The sequence below is a fragment of the Microtus ochrogaster genome, unplaced genomic scaffold (genome assembly GCF_000317375.1).
Source record: "Microtus ochrogaster isolate Prairie Vole_2 unplaced genomic scaffold, MicOch1.0 UNK8, whole genome shotgun sequence".
In the NCBI taxonomy this organism is placed as follows: Eukaryota; Metazoa; Chordata; class Mammalia; order Rodentia; family Cricetidae; genus Microtus; species Microtus ochrogaster.
This window is the reverse complement of record NW_004949106.1, coordinates 8,434,333-8,457,320: the sequence shown is the minus strand read 5'-3', so window position 1 is coordinate 8,457,320 and position 22,988 is coordinate 8,434,333. Positions and strand designations below refer to the sequence as shown.

General features: G+C 46.0%; 1 protein-coding gene across 3 annotated transcripts in view; it reads left to right on the top strand.

The window, feature by feature from the left end:
• The first annotated feature begins 57 nt into the window (after nucleotides 1-57).
• Mfsd6 (major facilitator superfamily domain containing 6) overlaps nucleotides 58-22,988 on the top strand; it is a 63,190-nt gene continuing 40,259 nt past the window's right edge. The window contains exons 1-3 of one of the 3 annotated variants that reach the window (XM_013353482.2): nucleotides 58-275; nucleotides 13,226-13,267; nucleotides 16,343-17,940. In XM_013353482.2, coding sequence (XP_013208936.1) covers nucleotides 16,397-17,940 — 1,544 coding nt within the window. In that variant the 5' untranslated portion in view covers nucleotides 58-275; nucleotides 13,226-13,267; nucleotides 16,343-16,396. The remainder of the gene's footprint in view (nucleotides 276-13,225; nucleotides 13,268-16,342; nucleotides 17,941-22,988) is intronic. The other 2 variants (XM_005366373.3, XM_013353480.2) reach the window with 2 other exon arrangements.

The window sequence follows — 22,988 nt, the reverse complement described above, 5'->3', positions numbered from 1 at the left end:
AGCCTCCGCCGTGCACCTGCTGCAGGGTGGGCGCCGCCCGGCTCCCGAGCCTCCGCCCGCTGCCCGGGCGCCGCCTGTCATCCTCGGGGTGCAGGGCAGCGGCGAGGCGTCCCCCGCGCTGGCAGCACTTCCGCAAACGTAATTGGAGTCGGGAAAACAAAGGCGCTGCCCGGGAGCCCTTGCCCGCCGCCCCAGCTGCAGCAGAAGGTGGGGGCGAGGGTGGGCCTCTCGGGTCCCCAGGCTCGTCTCAGCCCGGCCCCACTGTCGCCCTGGAGGTAAACATCCCCGGGAGAGGGGGGAGGCGACAGTGTCCCTATGGCCGGCCGGTGACAGGGACCTGGCCCCTAGGTGGCAGGAGGAAACTGACATTGTCTGCCTCCCACGGAAACAAACACGGGGGGCTCACATCTCTTCCCTGGGCTGCTACCTTCCTAGGAGAAATGCCTGCGTCGTGCGTGCTGACTAGCTTCAGCTCGGGCATAAGTCCCTTCCTAAACGGAGGTTACCAGGTACATTTCCATCTTAGGAGGGTGAAGAATTCAGATATGCCCCCTCCCCCTCTATATACCCCATCTACGTGGTCTCGCCTTGCCCGTGGGTTATTACCCTTGAGTCTGACTCGCTCTGCGTTTTGCTTTTCCCACGTGCCTGCGAAACGACAAACCTTTCCTTTCATCCTAAAGCGTTTAATAATACTTCCACATCCACCAGAACATACCTGCCGATCCATCGTAGAAATAACCTTGTCTGGAGTTGAAGTTCAGCTCCCAACTGGTGTCTACATAGTTTTGTGTTCTTGGGTTGTTACATCATTCCGGGCCGCCTGTTTCTCCCATGTAGAAAGAAGATGGATGGATAGTGTAGCAGCCACATTTCCTTTTGCTTTTCTGAAAGTTCACGATGTTATAGTGTGATATTAGATGTAGTTGAAAGCAGGTAGCTCCAGTTTAATGTGTGAAAGGAGGCGAACGTTTGGCAGGTCCGTGTACTGCGCAGAACATTGTTTTTCTCAGAGCCGGCGTTAGCCAGCTAAAGGTGTATGCATTATTGATGGTCTTGTGAAGAAAGCGGGGAGGATAGAGTCCTCTGCACTGGGAGGCTTGGCTCTGACCCTCAAAACTGCTTGTCATTAGTATCTGTGGAAGATTTCTCAGTTAGTGATGAGGAAGGGCGAATGGCCCTTTTCACAGGTTACTTAGGAAAAAGTTGAAACATTGTTAATGAGCTCAGTGCAAGACACACTTGGGGGGGGTAGTAAAGAGAGTCTTATCTCTATAATGAATTTAAATTATTCAGTATTTTGTAGTTACTTATTTCCCAGGCCCTCTCTCTATAAAGGTAAATATAAAACAAGAAGGCTGCTTATAAAGGAGACTTCACAGGACCAAATAGCACATGTTTGTTGGTGTGGATATTGGATCACCAATTCTGTCCACCGTACACACACACACACACACACACACACACGTGCACACACACGCGCACACACACACACATATATAAATCTTCTGCAGTATCAATAGTTATTCTTTTTAAAGCTACCACCCTGAAGAGTTAATTTCCAAATCTCTGTACTGGTGTCTGATCCCTAATTTTTATGCACCATGGAAGGGAAGCTCAGAGAAGTTATGCAACTTAGACCAACCACATACTCAATAAGAGGTGGAGTTAGATTTGGCCCGTGCTTCTGGCCTCAAATCATAGGAAATTTCCACATGGTGTCCCTCCCTGCTCAGGATCTATTAAGTGTCTCCATCTACCTAGATGCTTTCCTTTGCTGCTTGCCTTTAAAAGTAAATTTTCTTTCAACACACGTGTATTAAACATGGTACCATTTACCCATAAAGAACAATCTATGTCTTGATAATGCATATAAATTTGTGAATCTAAAGCGTTTCCCCCATGTTTTCTTACCGCTTTTGAATTTACAGGGAGTGGTAAACCTTATTGCCAAAGATAAATTGAGTATTAGATCAATGGGTTCTTAAAGTTTAGTTTTGATCTTCAGTGCATCTTTAGAGTTTGTCCATCAGGAAAATCGAGAAATGCGACGCCTGCGTCTGCTAGCTGCACTGGTGTGTTGGCGTAAGAAAACTCAAAGCATATCAAGTGAAAAGGCAGATTACAGACCAGACTTATATTCATTTACTGAAACATCAATATTGGCACATATGGGATTGCTTGGCCTCAAATTGTTAAGTGTAGCTACCTTACAGCGGTGGGGGAAGAGATAAAGTGGTACTTTTTCTTTTGATCTTAGAAAGTGAAATATGGGTTAACAATTGGAAAAAAAAACACGTTCTTTTGTTATATAAACTAAAAGGGGGAAAGAAGAAGGGAAATACTTCACTTAAGAGAAGACTGGATGCATCTTACCGCAGACTAGATGCATCTAACCGCAGACTGGATGCATCTAACAGGCACATACAGTGGTTTTAAGAAAGAAAGATGACGTCAGAGGCAGAGATGTTCTGAGGGTGGCCAACTGCCCCTTCCCAACATTGGCTGTGACATAGTCTACAACCTGCAAGAAGAAGAATGCTTTGGAGCATCACACTGGCATGTCAGAATTCCTTTCTACTAGGTCTTGCTTGTGACTACAAAGCAGAGAGACAATTTTGTTTTCTCTCTTGGTAGAGTGAATAGGTTGATGGGAAGAGTCAGCTTGCCTGTTGTGTCACCTCAGGAAAATATGGTATCCGAGAGGCCTTCAGGTTCCGCCTAGTGACATTTCAGGAACAGCAAGTCATCATCTAGTTTAGCCCGACGCACACTGTGTATTTGGTAACACTAATGCAGCCCCATAATTCTCCCTACTCTTGTGTTAACTAATGTGTAGAACTCTTAAAAGCCAAGGCATTTTCCTGCTCAGAATCAGAAATCCAAAGCAAGACACATTCACTCTTCAGATTCAAGAAGACATACCACTCTCTTGTGTTTTCTGTGTGAAGAAGACCTCAATGATCTTGGTTCATTAGGATGCCATGTTACTATAATGCCGCCTGGCAGAGGAGTTCCTTGTAAAGTTGCTTTGTACAGGAGCTATTCTGGCTGTTATAGGCAATGCGTAGCATTCCATTTGAGGTTTTCATTGTGTTTCAGGCAGAAAGAAGTCTGCCTGATGTCAAGATGACCAAGCGCAAAGAACCACCCTGGTTAAGGCCAGTTTGGGTAAAACTTTCGTCCTTAGGTGGACCGTTCATGGCATTTCCTCGGGCACAGTACTTTTAGATTGTGATGTGAATTTGGGGCGTAAACACACCCCAGGGGCTCCACCTGGGACATTCCCTTTGGGTTTGTAACTCCTCCTTGTTTCGTTACCCAGAGCTGGCTGTCTGGGTATTCAGTGTCCTGGCCTACAGTGTGTGAACACAGCTTTTGTGCATCTTGCCCGTTTCCTTGACTCCTGACTAGCAGGTTATCCGATATTTAGACTCATTGATACACTGCCCTTTCTTTGTAGCTGATTGGGCCTCTGTATCTGAAAGGTTTGCATGACTTTGGAAAACGGCATAGTTTCAATTCATTCGACTTTTGGGCACTAGCAGAGTCCTTTGCTGTGGCAAATGATGTTTGATTTGTTGGTGCAAAGGCCAAAAATAAATAAATAAATAAATATTTAAAATGTAGAACCCAAGCCTTGAGTTTGTGTCTGCTATAGATATTACACTCCTAATTACTACTTTGTATCTCTAGAGTCTCTCTCTCTCTCTCTCTCTCTCTCTCTCTCTCTCTCTCTCTCTCTCTCTCTCTCTCTTTTTCTCTCTCTCTCTCCTAGTTACTACTTTGTATCTCTAAAGTCTATGTGTATGTGTCACACACACAAACACACACACACACACCCCTGTCTTCGCCCAGGAAGAGCTAAACCTGCATAGCCTGCTGTGTGTCGTCCACATAGCCTTCTTCTTTGGTTCAGTAAAATGTAGGCGTGGCTGAGCCGTAGGTGGTACTGATGGAGCTAAGAGCATGCCCAGCTTTGGCAGTAAGGAAAAGCGCGCTTACAGCTGGTGGCTCTGCCGCATTTTAGGATGGGGTGGGGTAGGATGAAATAATGGAGCAAAGATGGAAGATGCAATCTACCAGAAGAGCCATGTTCAGGAGATGTGAAAGGGAGTGAATTAGGAGGCAGGGATTTTTTTTTTTTTTTTTTTTTTTTTTTTTTTTTTGCCATTTCTTCTGAGTGTGTTCCAGAAGGGAGCATAATTCAGGGAATATCTGTAATTAGAAAACAGGGGAATCCAACTCTGAATGGTGGAAGAAATGCATAAAAGTATTTTGAGCTGTCTGCGCTGCAGGAGAATGGGAGGGAAGCTGGGAACCCCATGAGTCAGCTGTGGCTAGAGGGAGGCTGCTGTGGCTTTGATGGGGAGACAAAGGAGAACTAGAAAGAGGAACTGTTGCTGCCTGGACTAGCCTGATTTGTGGGTGAGCCATGCCAAGGGAAAGTGACTGACGAGTCTGGACTGGTTCCCTCTTGTGTGGGAAGCCTCCACTCTTCGGTTGGGTCCCTTTAGCTCTCCAGGTGTTCAGCTCAGCACCCTAGGTTGGGCCCAGGACAGAGCTTGCTCACACACAGCAAAACACAAATTCCCTACACGAAACATACTTCTTTTAGACTATATAAATATACTATACTTATATAGCATAATTATACTTAATATATAAATAAATTAACTATACTAATAATGTATTTAGTAGACTCAACTAAAAAGGGTTGGCAATAAGTTCATGGGCATAGGAAAATTTAAATCTTAATATCTATAATCTGGTTAAATTATAATTTTCCCAAAGGTGTATCTGAAGCAAGTGCTTCAGGTATCACGTCTCTTACTGTGGAGAGACGTGCTTTTTTTTTTTTTTTTTTTGGTTTTTCAAGACAGGGTTTCTCTGTGGTTTTGGAGCCTGTCCTGGAACTAGCTCTTGTAGACCAGGCTGGTCTCGAACTCACAGAGGAGACATGCTTTCTTTAACCCTTCACATTCTGATACCAGTAACCACATGATGACGTCAGCCTTGTAATGAATAATCACTTATTAAGAATCCAGTGTAAATATACTATTAGATTATGCCTAACATAGTTCTGTGAGTGGTTATGCGACTGCACCTGAACTTGTTTTTACTTTCCAGTGTTGATAGTTTTTTTTGTGTGTGTGTGTGTGTGTGTGTGTGTGTTTGCTCTTGGATCCATATTTCTACAATGTTTATATTGACTTTTTCCTTTTCTGAGAATATTGGGCCGGGAACTCCTTGTGCAACTCTGGCTGAAAGAATTCATTTAGCTAGCTTTCCAAAGCAACCTGTCAGTCACTCAAACTGGACAGTACTTTGTCTTTTTCAAAACTTATTTTCATTTTATGTAAATTATCTCTGGTATAATCAACAATTATTTATTAAGGGAAAATCTTCTATAAAACATTAAACAATTGCCTCAATTCCAACTCCTAAAAATCCTTTTTGATTTCCATAAAAGATTTTTAAAGTCATTTTTATTTTCGGTTTACTGACAACCAAACTTATAGTCAGTCATTGGGGCTATAGTGTGAATAGAGACAGCTGCCAAATGAGCAGTTAGCCCTTGACTTGGGGTGGGGGTCAAGCTCATCCTCCCTGACCTCGCCTCCTCCTCCCCACCTACCAGTTCTGTTGCTAAGAGGAAATGGGAGGGGGGACTGAAGCCACCAAATTCCCAGAACTCCCCCCCCCCCACCACCACCATCACCATCACCACCAGTGTGTGACACATTTGTTTAAGGCTTTCAGAGACCTCTGATCATAACAGTGGTACTTGGAGGAGCCAAGTGGTGGAGTTCCCTGGGGCCGTGCTGAGGGACTAAGCAGAATCCTGCATCTGGGAGCTTGCCTTGGTGAGATGCATTGTTGGCACCTTGGCATATCAAGGGGAAAGGAATTCCCTTTAAACACTGCCTGCTCAATCATCCTGGTCCTTTGCACTGTGAGCTGAGTAACTGGGCACTCCTATTTGTAATGTTATTTCCTTGAGGAAGTGGTTTCTAAGCGTCAGCGCAGTGGCTATTGCCACCCCTGCCTATTCGCTTGGGTGGCGCAACACACACAATGCCATTGCCACCTGGCTGGTGATTGTGGTGGAGGAAGAGATCAATACAATTTGCTTTCCCTTTACAAAAGCCCCGGAATGCCTCTAAGTCGCTACATTGTATATCTTCTAAACAAATAAACACACAGGCCCAGCGACCTGTGATTTTTCTGGAGCCCCTATTGCGTTTTTCCATTGGAGAAACGGGAAAAATAGAAATATGTTTCCTTGAAAAGGCTCTTTATCTCTCGTGGGATGGTCTCTTGTCCTTCCTGCCAGGCTTGTTTTATGAGGGAACAGTTATTTGAAAGAAAGTCATGAGATTCCAGCTTCAAATTTATATTCCATCCGGGCGGTGGTGGTGCACGCCTTTAAGACAAGCACTCGGGAGGCAGAGGCAGGCGGATCTCTGTGAGTTCGAGGCCAGCCTGGTCTACAAGAGCTAGTGCCAGGACAGGAACCAAAAGCTACGAAGAAACTCGGGAGGCAGAGGCAGGCGGATCTCTGTGAGTTCGAGGCCAGCCTGGTCTACAAGAGCTAGTTCCAGGACAGGAACCAAAAGCTACGAAGACACCCTGTCTCGAAAATCAAATATATATTCCAAGATATTCTAAGATACCTACATGTAAACTCAGCCAGACGCCTAAAATGCATAGTTGGGGATCGGTTTGACGATCTGAAGGACCTGAGCTGTAATTTCTTTTTAATTGATATTTGTTTCTCCCCATAAAGCAAAAGTTATGTGGCTGTTTGTCTGCTCCCGTTGTCTTCTTAGCAGATCGGAGAGAACTGTTAAAGATTTCAAGCCCTTGCTTTCAGATTTGTGATGTCACAAATATGCCAAATGCTTCTTTTTAAATGAGCAGCTATTTTGGGGGCCTGAAGACTTGTCTTCTTCCAGTCTGTAATTCAAGGGTGTTCTCTGAGAGCCAGAACCCCATTGCCACTTTCTAGGCAGTCGATGAGGAAGCTGATGGAGCATCATGGGTAAAATACCAGCCTACTTCACGGGGGATGCCAGGTAGATCTAGAACGTCCACTTGAGAAGACTACGTTTAGAATAACTGGGAAGTCGATAGAATATCATGGGCTAAAACTGCAGTGGCCACGCCACCACTGAATGAAAACATTGCTGTTTCCACACGCAGTTTCAGTTAAGTCCTAAAACCTTCTGGTTGGCTTGGGTTGGCGTTTTCATCCTCATCTCACCCAGAGGCAAAGGAGGGTTATAGAGACATCATCTTATCAAAGCCAGAATAGCTGGGATTGCCCTGTGCTGTTTTCTAAACTTAATCTCCGATCACAAACCTTAAGGAACACGAAGAGCCTATATCGCCACTGGGAATAGCCAAGTGACAGACGTAAAGTTCAGTATGTGACGTAGGAGGTCCCTTTCTCCTGGGTCTGTAGTCTTGTGGGTAGGGAGGAGAGCCGTGGACTGCCGGCAAATCATGTATTAGCTCAGGCGTGAGAACTGCGTGTGTGGAAATTAAACGGAGGAAGGTGAGGGACGGCGTCCTGGCGCTAACAACGGCTGCATCGGACACAGTTTACAAGCTACCCTAAGTCCTAAAACATCCTAGCACATCCTTTAGATTCTTCTCAGTCATAAGACCCTGCTGAAATAAAAGTTCAGACGGTAGAATGTTTGCAAAGTCCCAGTGTGGCCTTTCTCCTCCCTGCCTCACTCCAGCAGCGGCTCGCCCTTGCTCTCTGCATAGGGAAGCCCCGCATGTTCCTACCTATTCCCCAGCACAGGGCTAAGGTCTAGTGCGCACCATTTCACTCCCGCAGCGAACCCCCTGTTCCCTTGTAGCGGGAGAGGGGAGAGACTGAACCTTTCCTGGGGCTTTGATGGCTGGGATTTTAGTCCCAGCCCGGCTCAGGGCCCCGGGATCAGAATCCCTGCCCTTCTCCTGAATGACTTCCACCTGTTTCAGCTTCATGGAGAAACTTCCTCACGGGGCTTCACCTCCGGGCCTGCACCTGCCTTCGCATTTGAAGCAGTGTGTTGGGACAGGGAGTGCTCCGTGTCTCTCTCTACTGGACTGGAAAGCAGGGACTGACTATACGGTTTCCACTGTGTAAACCGTGGGCCCCAAAGTGCCTCTCCACTTGTCCATCTCTTGGTTGATGCTCAGTGTATATCTGTTAGATTGAGAGAAAAGAAAGGATGACCATCTTTTCAGTCTTTAGTACTGTGTTTTGGGCTGTGTTGACCTTCAGGCTGGTATTCAAGCGTCCTGTAATCTGTCCTGGTTGGCAGCCACACCATACTCCGTAGCCCTGCTGTAAATTCTATAAGGAACCTGGGTTTCCTTTCATTTCCGACCCGGGAACTTTTCTCTCTCACCTTTGCCTGAGATAAGCCTTAACTATCGTTCAAGGTTCAATCTTAGTCCCCCTTCTGCCTGAGATAATCCCTGTCTCTCCTGAAAGATCTTGCTTCCATTTAAATCTCTCATTTTCTTTCTTTTTCTCCGTTTGTTATGCTCTTTAGGTGTGTGTGTGTGTGTGTGTGTGTGTGTGTGTGTGTGCTTGAGTGGGCATATACATGTGTGCATGTGTGTATATGCATATGTAAGTATGTGTATGAGTACGTGTATGTGTATTTTTGTGTGTGCATGTGTGTGCACATGTATTGTATGTGCATATGTGTGTATGTGCATATGCATGTGCATGTGGATGTGCATGTGTTGTGTTTATGTGTGTGTGTGTCATTGAGCATGGTCCTGTATCACATGGGATTTTTGTCTCCTGCCCACCATTTCTCAGACCTCAGAGTTTTCTGCTGGTGTCTTTGGCATCACCGATATATAGAATCATGCAATCTGTAAATAAGAGTACGTTGAAAATCCTTCATCTTCTTGTAAGCTCCTGTCTGAAGCATGAACTCTTTACTCGGGTTAGGTAGTTTGTTATTGCTCATTCATTATGCAATTGCTTCTATTTCATTACTTTTCTCAAATGCCTCTTAGCTCTTGACATTATTTAATGTTTCCCGAGTTTAAGGCTTATTTTACCTACTCCAAAACATGAGTTTGAGGCAAGGACATGCCTTCGACACCCTATTGAATAGCTGCACAGTGCATCTAGAAGTAGCACCCGGTAAGAGCACAGACAATCTGAAATGAGATCCATCTCTTCAGTTGGTTCTGGGTGTGTGTGAGCTGGGGCGGGCTGGCTGCTGTGCCTCAGTTTCCTTATCCACAATAGGAAAGTGGTCACGTGTACTCTGGGAAACTGTGGTGGAGACTGAGTTAAACCTCATGAAGCCGTGACCGGCATTGTGCCGTGGTTAGCGATAGTGATGGGGACCAGGCACTCTACTGCGAATTAATGGGTGAATATATCACCCTGGCCGAGAAACCCCACGTTATGGATCTGTTTGTCTTCTCACAGACAGATTTTGGTCAGGGGTCTGGGAAGGACTTTCCAGGAATGCTGGGGTTCTGGGAGGAGCCTCAGTCCCTGTGCAGTGCTGTGCATGTAGCTGGTGTGCAGCTCTGGGAGCCGGGGCAGAGATGCTGAGAGCCTGAAGGGCCCAGCTGGAAACGTGAGGATGGGCATTGTCCCCTAGCTTGGCTCAGCCCTCAACGTCACAATGCCTCGGAAAGAAGAGGAAGATTCCCAAACAGTCATTCTCTGTGCTGTGCTTCAGTGCCATGGTACTGTGGGCTCCTTTTCTTTTGTATTGGTTTTTCATGACGTTGGCTGATTGGGCAGTGGCTACTAAAGTAGTCCCAATCCCCAAAGATCTGTAGGATAGATATTGCGTGTGTGCTTTTGAACACAGCTCTTCTGGAAAAAGCGAGGGGTTGAAGTGACTGCCCCGGAGCATACCCTCATGTGTATAAACATCAGGACTCCGAGGCTGGTTTGCTGTGCTCTCCCCTAGCCTTCTCTGGTAGCAAGAAATTGAAGCAGCCAGTGGCCGAATTCTGCTTTCCGATTGAGGTTGCTCGAGGGCATCTTGAATGGTCAGTGACAGTTTACTAGGTAGAGCTGGCTCTCGGGGTTCAGGACATAGGTGTGTCACAGCTTCTGCTCGGTTTCTGGGTGACACCGAGTCATGGTAGCAATGGCAGAAGAAACAGTTCCCTCCTGTGTTAACCAGGGGTATTACTCTCCTCCTTCACAGCTATGCCACCGCTACCCCGAGTACACGCTGCCATCGTGTTCATGAGCCTGACCTTGTGAAAGTCATGCCAAATCATGCCTCAGTTATAAAGCTGATTCTACCCCCTCCCAGAGGTTTCATGCTTATAGCGTATGTTTATGGACAATATAGATTTGAGCCATTTTAATAACAAATGAAGGAAGCCATCTATTTTAGCAAGAATGATTTCACTGCCTCACATCAATAATTCAGAAATCCCTGCTGTAGGAATGACGCGGTGTAGGAACTGGTAGGAGGCTTTGAGGGCTGTGTTAGATTTTCACAGTGTGGTGCTGATTACTGGCGTTGGAGTCTCCTGGGTGAGAAAACGTTCAGCCTCCTAAGAAATAAACAAAAACCAACCTTACACAGACTGCGCTCCTGTCCTCGGGAAGGTCTGTGTGTGATTTCCTTGTACAATGTCCAGGGAAGCTGTAAGGCAAGAGCTGTCTGTCTCAGAGAGGAGTTGGATGGATCTGTGTTGGCTGACCCAGAATTCACAAGATCTGACACAAAGCTCCATACACCGACTGGCAGTAAGGTTAATTTCTCATGGTTCCAGAGGCCGGGGACTCGCAGGTCAAAGTTCCCAGTGAAGACTGCTTACTGACTTCAGTCAGCCATGTTCTTACTGTGTTCTTACCTACCCTTTGGGAAAGAGAAGCCTGTTCTGTTGTTTGATAGAGCTGTGATCTCTCAGGAGGACCCCTGTCCTGAGGCACCGCAGTGATGGCTAGGGCTTCAGCCTGGGGACTTGGCAGGGAAGTGCCAAGAGCTGCCATCTTGAGCTCCTAATAGCGCAGTGGGCCCTCACTGTGAACACACTAAACCTCAGGCGCTGCTAACGGTCTGCACAACTGTCTCATCTGTACTGCAATGGTCAGGTGTAATCCAATTCAACGTCCATTGCCTCGAGCAAATCTTCATTTTATTAAGATTTTGTGGACATTGTTCCTGGCTTGGTTCTTTGCCCTTGGTCCCGAGGTTGTCACAGGTTTCTCCATGACTGCGTTCTGTTTCCTCAAAACCCAAGTAGGACATGAAAATATTGTCTGAAAACAAATATCTGGGCTGGGCCTAGCGCTGCATGGCCTCAACCCCAGCATTTCGAGGGCAGAGTCACTTGGATCCCTGTGAGTTTGAGGCTAGTCTGCTCTACATAGTGAGTTCTAGGACTTCCACAACTACACTATAAGACCCTGTCTCAATAAAATAAAATAAAATAAAATAAAATAAAATAAAATAAAAACTAATGTCCTGGATTTAAACTAAAATAGTTTATTTATATTTTTAGATCGAAATTCATATAAATATTTCCTGCTGTGCCTTTCATATAGAAAAGAGTGAAGATCTGTAATGGGACATTTCCTTAGATTTTTGTTTCGTTTGTTGATTCTTTCTCCATTTTTTAATGCTGGGGAACTAGTTAGCCAAGACTTTTCTAGTGAGAGAAGCCTTACAGAGCTTATAATAAAAACCACTAGAATCAAGGGGAAAGAGTGACTGGGAAGTCGGTCACCAGGGCTGAAGTCCGCATCCTGCCATAGAAATTGTGTCTGAGCATTGGCCCCTCATGGCCTCTCTCCAGAGGACTGGGTGCCCTCCTCTGACCTACTCGCCAAGGTCATAACAGTCTTTGTTGGGGGAAAGGCCGCTCGTTCGTTCCCAGCTGCCCAGACCACGAAATAATTACCTAGAAACGATATTATTTGCAATACTATTTGGCCAATAGCTTAAGCGTATTTCTAGCTAGCTCTTATATCCTAAACTAACCCATCTCTATTAATCTGTGAATCGCCACAAGGTCGTGGCCTATTGGCAAAGTTCCAGCAGGCTCCAGTGGGGACATCTGTCCCCAGCGGTGGCTACCTGGCTTCTCTCTGACTCCGCCTACTCTCTCTCTATATTTATCTTTTCCATCCTGGCTATATTCTGTTAAGCCTTTGGCCGAAAGCAGCTTCTTTATTCATTAACCAATAAAGGCAACACATATACAGTAGGACTTCCCAAACTAAGTCTTTGTGGAGGGCGATTAACTAAAGACCACGGAAATCTGATTAGAAGCCGAGCAATCAAATATTTTATACAAGTTTGAAGAAATATGTTTGGTGGGGGGACAGAGGCAGTTTACTTAACATCTCGTGAAAGCCTGCAATCGCGCGATCCTGCATTTTTTCTTTGTGAAATCAGTGTTACTTCCTATTTATCCATAATAGGATAAACACTGCACCCATGGATGGGGTCATATTTTGACACGTGTGTATATTTTTTAATTGTTTGATAAAAGAAAGCATTTAACTGGGTTTATGGCTCCAGAGGGTCAGAGTCCACGGGAGTGGAGCAAAGGCATGGAGATGGGAACACTGAGAGCCCACCTCTCCAGCCACAAGCAGGAGGCAGGGAACACACAGGAAGGACACCGAAACCTCAAGCCCAGTGACACACCTCCTCCAGCGAAGCCATTCCTACCTCCTGATCTTTCCCAGACAGGTCCAACTGGGGACCAAGTATTCAAATCGATGAGCTTATAGGGCCATTTTCTTTCAATTCCCACATTCATTCTGTAGGTGACAGAGTAAAGAGGAGGCCCCTCGCTTTTCCGGGCAGGACCTCTGATGCAATTCCAGACGTCACTTCTTTATTCTCTCTGCTTCTAAAGTTATAGCTCGTCAGTCTATCTGTGTGGATACCCTAAGCGGTTTCCTATGTTTTAGATGTTTTGTAGTGATTTTTATCTTTTTAAATAGTTACCATTTCTTTACGGCGAAGACATTTGGTATACTGTCTTACTGTCTTTTTATTCTCTGAATGGAAAATCCATTTTTTTTTATCCTTTAAAAGAAAGCTGCGTTTTCTTTTAAAGTTTTAGAAGTGAACATATACAAGATTGCATGTCTTATGTTTTTAAAGTAGATAGCCATAAAAACCCAAAAAAACTGCTTGGACTTTTGTTTCCTTTCTGGTTTCTCCTCTGAGACACAACATTTTATTTTTTTCCTGTGTTTCAGGTGATGTTTTGGGTGCTCTGACTTCTGGGCCTTTGACTGTAGGTGAGTCTCCCACTGAGGAAGGTGTGGAGCCTTGCTGTCTGTGACTTCCTGCTCTCCCACGGAGCTATTCTAATGCTGTCTATGTTAGCGTGACTGGTCACCAGAGACATGTAGTTAACTGTGCTTATTCCCCAGTGCCATGCAGCCTGCCGAGTTGTATTGGTGTCCTTTCGACCAGCAGATTTGCCCACATAACCTCCCACCTATCTTGATTGACTATTGGTCCGAGAGCATCTTGTCACCTTCATCCCTGTTTTTCTGTTGCCTGCCTCTCATACAAGATGAATTATTTCCTGTATCCCATGCCCTGCTGTTGAAATAAGAGCGGCAGAGCTGCGTCCCCAGCACCCAGCCGCCTGCACGGCTAGCTTTATACCCAAAATAATTACATGGAAACTGTATTCTTTTTTTTTTTTTTTTGGTTTTTCGAGACAGGGTTTCTCTGTGGTTTTGGAGCCTGTCCTGGAACTAGCTCTTGTAGACCAGGCTGGTCTCGAACTCACAGAGATCCGCCTGCCTCTGCCTCCCGAGTGCTGGGATTAAAGGCGTGTGCCACCACCGCCCGGCTGAAACTGTATTCTTTTAAACGCTGCCTGGCCCCATTAGTTCCAGCCTCTTATTGGCTTGCTCTTACATATTAATCTAACCCATTTTTATTAATCTCCTTTGAATGGCAGATCACAGCCCAAGAAAGGGATGATACAAGATTAATTTTGGGGGGATATTACATATCTCAGTTCACTTTATGTCCTCACCATCGTGTGCCCCTTAACTCTCCAGAGCTTAGGTTGTGACTGCTGAGTGTACCTGTGCGCATTTCTGTGCGTGTGTTTGTTTACTGTCAGTTGAAGGGGAGTTACGGAACATTTCTGTGCGTGTGTTTGTTTACTGTCCGTTAAAGGGGAGTTAGGAAAGGGAGTGAAATACCTCTGTTCAACCACCCGTGTGATATAACGCTCCATTTTAGGGACAACAAACATGTCTTTCCAATTTGAGCTGAGACAGCAAAACAGTTCAGGAGGTGGCACGTTGGGGGGTGGGTAGTTGTGCTTTCCAAGAGTGACTGAAGCTGCTGAGCTGAAGAGGAGAAGATTTTAAGAGCCAAAGAAAAATAACAACACCGCCTTGAAGACAGTCTGTCATAGCCAGGCAGTAAGAGGTCTTTATCTGAGGAAAAAGCAAAACTTTTTCTTTTGCTACTAAGATGAAAAAGGTCAGGGCTGGGACTGTAGCCCAGTGAAAGAGTCCTTGCCAAGCATGTCCAAGGCCCCAGATTCTGTCCCCAGTACCACAAAAGGGCAGGGGCAGGCAAGACCCAGAAATTAGCTCTTAAGATCAGGCTTATAAAGCCAGCAGGATTGGCAAGTGTATGGTTCTTCATGTTGCCAGGAAAAGCCATAGTCACTGATGGGACAAGGCGTGTCTTGATCAACAATACCAGAAAGCCCATTTGGGTACAGCCCCGAAGGCCAACGGTTTTGGAGGTGTTTCTCCTGCAAAGGGACCTGTGATGGGAAAAGCATAGTTTGGGGTTAAACTCTGCTGTCAGGGAGTCACAGCACTGCTTGCGATGGTGTACCTTTAATTCAGAGTTCCAGCCCGGTCTACAGAGCAAGTTCTACCTAGCGAGATGCTGTCTTAAAGAAAAAAAAAGTTTCTATTGTTTATCTAGGAGCTTTGTAGAGATCTAAAGCTGTTTACATGCACCTGATTCTGGAATTTTTTTTTTAATGAATGTCAATTCATATTGGGGAAAAAAGGTAGGAGCATCACTTGGGGTGGCAAGTGGAGGTGATGTTTCTTGCTGCCGGAGAGAGTTAAGGGACGTGAAATGAATGGAATGAGCCACCCCTTTTAGCACCAGACTGTGCATCTAGAGGGCGCCAAGTTCGGTGTAAGCCCAATCTTTTGACTTCTTAATCACTTCTGTAATAAAGTAACAGAAAACTATAGAATGTGGCATGATGCCCACAAACTTCTACCGTTGACGTATTGCTAATCTTTCATATAAAGAAACACCCTTCTCTTTTGATTTATTATGTAACGTGTGGTATTTGATATTCTGGTGGTGGAAGTGTCCAAGCTTTGGACACCATAGCATGACCTTGTTATTAACACATGTGTTGGGCTACATTCATAGCTATCCCAGGACACACGTAGCCCATAGGCTGCAGGTTGTATGCTCCCAGGACTGTATGACATTATATGTACTGACTCTATAAGGTAGGGTTCAAATCCAGGCTCTGACACTTCTTAGTTAACCTTTCAGGCCTCATTGTTTTCTTATCTGTAAAGTGGACAAAGCAGTTGGCATGTTGTAATGAGTGTGAATTAACACACGTAAAAGTCTTTAACTGTTACCTGGTGTAGTAAGAGCTCAATAATTTTTTTTTCTTTTGTAAACTACTAGAAGGTTAAAACCACATCTATTCCTATATGTATGTCTTGCAGGGGACCAAACCCAAGGTCTCACATACAGTAGTCAAATGCTCTACCATGGAGCTATATGGAAGCCCTTAATAGATGTCGCCTGTTTGGGGTTCTAATCTCTTAAACTCACTCCCGACATGATGCTTGAGAGCATTGTGTGTAGCGTAAGTGATGGCAAGGCTGCTTCCATACCGGATGCCTTGCCAGCAACCAGCTCCAAACGGTGCCCGCGAGAGTACTTAATTTTCAAAAAAGACTTATGTTATCTTTATTTATGTGTGTGTATGTATGTGTCTCTCCAGTGTGCACACACCTGGCTATATATGTGGATGTATGTATGTGCTTGTGTGTGTGGAGGCCAGTAGAGGGCGTCAGAGTTCCAGAGCTGGAGTTAAAGATAGTTGGAAGGGTTGTGAGTCACATGACCCGGGTGCTGAAAACTGAACCTGGGTCCTCTCTAAGAACAGAAAATGCGTTTTACTATTGAGCCATTTCTTGGATCTCATTTAATATTTTAAAGCGGTTTTCTTGGCCAGCATGGTAGGTGATAAGAACTTTCTCCACACTTGTGATTGCCTCATTTCTAGGCAAGGGGGATGCTCTAATGATTTCCCCTCACTAAATGTCTTACATTTCTATTTATAGGTCACCGTGGGTCAGGATTCCGAAGGTCTCAGACCCCGATGGGAGTGGTAAGCCATGGCTGCAGACGATAAAGTCGCTATCCTAACTGACGACGAAGAGGAGCAGAAGAGGAAGTATGTCCTTGCTGATCCCTTCAATGGCATCTGTAGGGAAACAGAGCCACCTTCCAACGAGACACCCTCCTCCACAGAGACTTCTGCCATTCCCGAGGAGGAAATTGACTGGATCGAGAAACACTGTGTGAAGATAAACAATGACCTTCTCATTTCCAAGGTGTTCTATTTTTTCTTTTACTCCGCCTATGGCTCTCTGTACCCACTCCTGCCCGTGTATTATAAACAGCTGGGAATGTCACCCAGCCAGAGCGGACTCTTGGTGGGTATTCGATACTTCATTGAATTCTGCAGCGCCCCGTTTTGGGGCGTAGTTGCGGACCGTTTCAGAAAGGGCAAGATTGTCCTCCTCTTCTCGCTTTTGTGTTGGGTTTTATTCAACCTGGGCATTGGATTTGTCAAACCTGCTACCTTGAGATGTATACCAAAGATTCCCCCCACAGCTCACCCCACCAACGTAAGTCACCTAGTAACCATCCTGCCAATGAATTCCTCCACCGCTGCTTTCTTTACTACAGCACCAAAATCGCGCGAGAAGAGGGAACTGCTATCGCTGTCTGAAAAAGAGCCCAATGTCTCAGACACAGCCCTCTTCTCCACGGCTCTGACCTTGACCAGCGAACCCACGCTACAGCCCCAGACAGAGGAAGCTACCCACCACGTTACGGACTTGATTTCTAATGCAAGCACAGGGACTCCTACCCCGACAGGCAACACCACGGAGACAACCACTGCTGTTGTCCTTACCACCACCAAATCTTTACCATCGGACCAAGTCTCCCTCGTTTATGACCAGCAAGAAGTTGAGGCGATATTCTTGGTTATCTTGGTGGTTGTCATAATCGGAGAATTTTTTAGTGCCTCTTCGGTCACGATTGTAGACACAGTAACCCTCCAGTACCTGGGGAAACACCGAGATCGCTATGGGCTGCAGCGCATGTGGGGCTCCCTGGGCTGGGGCTTGGCCATGCTGTCTGTGGGCATCGGCATTGACTACACCCACATAGATGTGTTCATTGACGGGAAGGGGTGCAAGCCCCCCGAGTACCGGAACTACCAGATCGTCTTCATCGTCTTTGGAGTCCTCATGACCATGGCCCTGATCGTGGCCACGCAGTTCCGGTTCCGCTACAACCACTTCAAAAACGGCGACAGTAAGGGGAAAGAGGTGGAGATCCCACAGGTGGAGAGGGACAACTCCACAGAGTCCTCAGAGGAAACCCCGACTGCGACGTCCCACTCGCAGGCCTTCAACTTCTGGGACTTGATCAAGCTGCTGTGCAGTGTGCAGTACGGCTCGGTGCTGTTTGTCGCCTGGTTCATGGGCTTTGGATACGGCTTTGTGTTCACCTTTCTCTACTGGCATCTGGAAGATCTGAATGGAACCACAACCCTCTTTGGGGTCTGTTCGGTCCTGAGTCACGTGTCCGAGTTGACGGCTTACTTCTTCAGCCACAAGCTCATTGAGCTGATTGGCCACATCAGGTAAGAGAATGCTTCCTATTGGCTGCTCCTCAGAGACTGGCTTTCCCATTGTTTTTGTCCTTAATATTTCCAGGGTTTATGCTCTGACTGGGTTTAGGTAAGGTTGGAGCTTGCTACTGCTCCTCTTCCTTCAAATAAGAATAAAGGAAGTAAGCATAGATTTAGCTGGATTATCCAAGAAACAAAAAGACATAAAGGCTACAGAGCTCCATAGTAAGGGTCTCCACCGGAATCTCAACTTGGTGAACCCTAATCTGTGGACCTTGAGTGCCTGCTTTCCGTGTTAATTACAAAGGATGACTTTAGTGGGCAAAGTGATTGGTTTTCTCCAGCCTTTTTATATTCTCAAATATTTACTTGTTTCTGGGTTCTGACGGCTCCCTTGGGGTAGGAGGTGAGAAGGTGTGTTATCAATGACATAAACAATAGGAGTCAGGAAAAAGGCAAGCAGAAATCTTGTTTATTCAGCAATGGGAAGAGCCTTATATGCCTTCTTCCCAGCACCCAGGCTACATTCCGATCCATTGACATTGTGTGGTTGCAATAGCTAGACATTAATCAGGACCTCTGACGGTGCCTGTTGCTAGGCCCTCAGGCAGACCCTAGGTTGGTTTATCTCTTGGTCATGTAGGTATTATCTTTCTACATATCCACCCATTTTTATTACATGGGTGCTTAGTAGGAGCCAGGGTTCTTTGCTCAGACCCCGCCTTAGGAGGGCTTAGCAACTGAACTGTGTCTGTCTTAGGTTGACCTGCTGAACAAGTTCTTACCCATCTTGACTACTGTTCTCAAAGAGCACTTGTTCCTGGAGAGTTGCCAGGGTTGGGGACTAGGCAGTAGCCTTTTGAATTTCAGGCAACCAGTCATGCATATCCTCCTGCAGAGGACTGTGAGAGGGATATCTAAGGGTCCTTAATACCTGAAGAGTCGCCTTAATTGCTGCCTGCTGCTATTGAATATGCTGCAGAAAACATGTAAAGATAATAAGGATTAATAATACCATGCTGCCAATTACGGCATATGTGAGCATCCAGGAGGGATCAAGCAATCTTTTTATAGTCTACCAAACTTTTCAGTAAAATGTTCCCCTGGCTGTTGAATAAGATTGTGGAAGTAAGCCGGGTGATGGTGGCGCACGCCTTTAATCCCAGCACTCGGGAGGCAGAGGCAGGCGGATCTCTGTGAGTTCGAGACCAGCCTGGTCTACAAGAGCTAGTTCCAGGACAGGCTCCAAAGCCACAGAGAAACCCTGTCTCGAAAAACCAAAAAAAAAAAAAAAAAAAAAAGATGTGGAAGTAAGATGAAGGGTCCCATGGGGTGCCTGCCTTAGGATCCTTAGGAGTCAGAAACCTGTTGGTAGTAGGCTTGATGGCCAATCTGTTCCTGTTGAACGGCATGGACAAAGTCATCCGGTGAGCACGTTAGGGGTCACTGGAACATCAATTAGAGGTTCGTGCGAGTCTGATCTTCTGCTTGATCATCACTGGGTCTGGGGAGGGCTGCAGTGGCTGGGGTCATACTGCAGCATGAGGGAATTACAGCCTTCAGAGGCAGGTGAACATTGGGGCGCTTCACTCCAAGGGTACCGCGGCAGAGGTACAGCCTCCCATCACAGGAGTGGAGCTGACTGGGATGTGGTACGTGCCGTCTTAACTGTGGCTGTACTCTACTCAGCAGGTTTCGAGGGGCCTGAGCTATCTGCCTCCTCCCCATTGGATGCTGTAGAGGGATCAGACATGGAAGGGGAAGTTACCCATTTTGTAGAGGGAGACAGCAAGTGAGCAACAGACAGAGAGAAGATGGCAGTCAGCAGTGGTGGAAAATTGTGTTGGGCCTTCAGGTTTTACGCTTAGTGGGGGGACTTCTGTGGTTTCTTAGGCCATGACTGTGTGCCCACACTGTGTCTCTGGACAAGGACAGGGTGTGGGAGTCGAGCCTCAGTTTCACCTCCTGGGGGAGCGGAGGTCAGCCCTTATGTGGCAGCGCTAGACAAACCACAATAGAAAAAAAAATGTGCCTTCCTAACTGGACAGGCAGACAAACATAAACACGACAGACAACACAAAAGAAGCAAAGAAAGGGGGTCCCATCATGTTCCTGCTGAAGGGATGGAAAGCCACACAGCCTTGAGTGGCCTTCTCCCAGAAATACATAGTCTTGGGGCGCTGTCCAGCACTGTGCATGCTCAGGCTTCAGATGTTGCTGGGACCTGATGGCTCCCTCGGGAGAGGGGCCGAGAAGGCACAGCATCAATGGCACAGACATCAGGAGTGAGATGGAAGGCAAACAGACTTGTTTATTCAGCAGTGGGGGCAGCCTTACATCCCCTCCTCCCAGCACCCAGCTGTGTTCCAACCTGTTGACATCACGTGGTTCCCCTGATTGGCGAGGCACAATCAGGACTTCTGACAGCGCCTGTTTCTAGGCTCCCAGGCGGACTCTAGGCTGGCTCTTCTCTCAGCCTTGTAGGCCTTGTCTTCCTACACTTACTGACAGAGAGCAAGGGAATACGTATCAGTGACGGAGCCCTCGTGACTGGGAGTTTTGATCCTTAAAACTGCCAGGAAAATAAACAAAAAAGAAAGAAAAGGAGAAAAAAAAACAACTGTTATACCACAGTCTTCTCATCCATGATATTACATGGGAGAGATATTTATATAATATTTCCCCCAATTACCTTAAATTTTGAAGTTCTGTATGCCTCAATGACATGGATTGTTTAAACATCTTCCTTTTGCCCAAAATTTCTTATGTTATCCTTTTAATTAAGATAAAATAAACCTCCTACTTTTCCTGTAGTGTAGTGTTTGCTACCATTAACGTTTCTGTAAAGGCAGATTGAATAACACCTCATACCCTAGTCTTCCCTGCTCAAAAACATGGTGCGGACGATAGTAACACTCACCCCGTAGAGAAGCATGAGGATCTTGTCCATAAACTACTCAGCCGACCTCACTAACAACACCTGTGTGTTGCGTGTCTGTGATAACCTTCAGATCTGCCACTGCCATACGAAATTACAAAATACGACAATATTGCAAAATGCAATATCAAATACGCTGTTCAAATATGAAATCACGAAGGAGCAGACCATGGAAAAGCTTGGATAACAATGGCGTTTCTTCTTTTCAAGCCGGAGGAAGTGTTTTCTTGTTTAATGTTTCAGTGAGAATCACGCTTCCCCCTCCCCCATCCCACCTCCTGTCTGTGTGAATATTTTTCCCTGTTGGATTTTCTCCGCGAGGTTGTGTCCCTGCTCGTTTCCTTTCTCACATCTTTGACCTCCCCTTGTCACTGAAAGCCAGGCACTGCGTAGATGGCTTCCAGACCTAGCGTTCCTGTGGATGAAGTATCACAGGCGTTCAGAAAGTCACCTAAATAGTGGGGATGAGGCCCCCTCTGTACGTTGTGCAAGCCATGCCTAGCGCATTGCCCTTGACGAATCTGGTCTCTGAAGCCTTGGTGTGGGAGTGAGCCCCGCCGCCAAAGCATCTCTTGAATCAGCATTTTATTCCGAAGGCATGTCTAGTTAGGTGTCAACAACGAGTGGAATTTCCAGACAGAATAATTTAATCAGCCAATCACATAGTTGAAAAGAGTATAAAGTATACACACATTTAAAAATAGCTGTACCAGGCCCTTCTTACATCTAGAAAAAGATGTCTGTCTATATGAAATATTTATTTCCTTTTTAGATTTTTCGTTTGTTTATTTTCTAGTACTGGGGATTGAGCCCAGTACCCCATGTGTGCTGGGTAAGCCCTCTACCACTGAGCAATACCCTCAGGCCTTAGATATATACCTTCTGTAACAAAATTCTGCTCAGTTCACTACGACTTTTGGTAATTAAATGAACTTACACTTATATTATTCCATTCTTAGTAGAATTAGTAGCTACTTAGAGATCCACAGTTCATATAACGTTAATTTTATGGTTTTAATTACTAAGAAGATCTTCCTTTTCTTGCTGAACAAGGTAGCAGAGGAGGTGGCTCCTGTGGTTTCATAGTTGCTCTCCAGAGCTTTGAAGAGGATTCCATCAATATCGGGTCATTACCCCCATTTTGCTTTTAAATTCTGCCCATTAAAATATTAAAGAAACTTGAGGATAGCTCAGTGGGTAAATGATGCATTTATTTAATTATGATTTAACAATTAAAAACTCAGGAGTCAGATATCAGGGTAAGAACCTGAATGATCAGAGAAGCAGCGGAGAAGCAACCAGTGACCTCCAATCTCTACTGTTCCTCCATCCAAAAGGCTGGGACCCGCTGTAAGCCCCGCTCTACTATTTCCTGCCTCTCTGTCTGCCCTCAGTCCTCCAAAACCTCTATGGTTAGTTTTGGTCAGCTAGCCGCTAGCTCCGCTCTCTGATTCAAAGAAAACTTTATCGTCAGAATACCATCAAAATACCACACGACAGGTAAGAGTTGCCTTCCATGCGAGCACCAGGACCTGAGTTTGAATTCCTAGAATCCACACGTAATCGGGATGTTGTTGTGTGTCTGTAATCTCAGAGAGATGGGAGGAGGGGCCAGGAGAAGAATCTTGGGGGCTCCCAGGCCAGCTAGCCTGGAGTACAGAGCATGGAAAAGAAAGAGATGCTGTCCCAAACAAGGTGGTTGGTGACGCCGGGCACCTAAGGTTGTCCTCGGACCTTTCCACACATACATAGCATGCGTGCATCTGCATCCGCACGCATGAGCGCTCGCCCGCTCACACACATCGAACCCAGATACACAGAACACATTACTGATGAAAACGTCCACACTGGTCCTCAGAGACAGGGCTGGTTCTGTTGGTGACAATGTGGAGGGCCCAGTCAGGTGATGACTGTCGAGCCGCGGGATTGAAATGCATGCTTCAACTTCTCATTGAGAGGGTCAGACATGAAAAAGCCTAGGCAATGACCTTTCAAGGAATTCTAGGCTTTATATAGAATCATAAATCTTTGTTCCTGGTATGTTTCCGGGCATTCCATCCCATTGGTTTCTCTCTCTCTCTCTCTCTCTCTCTCTCTCTCTCTCTCTCTCTCTCTCTCTCTC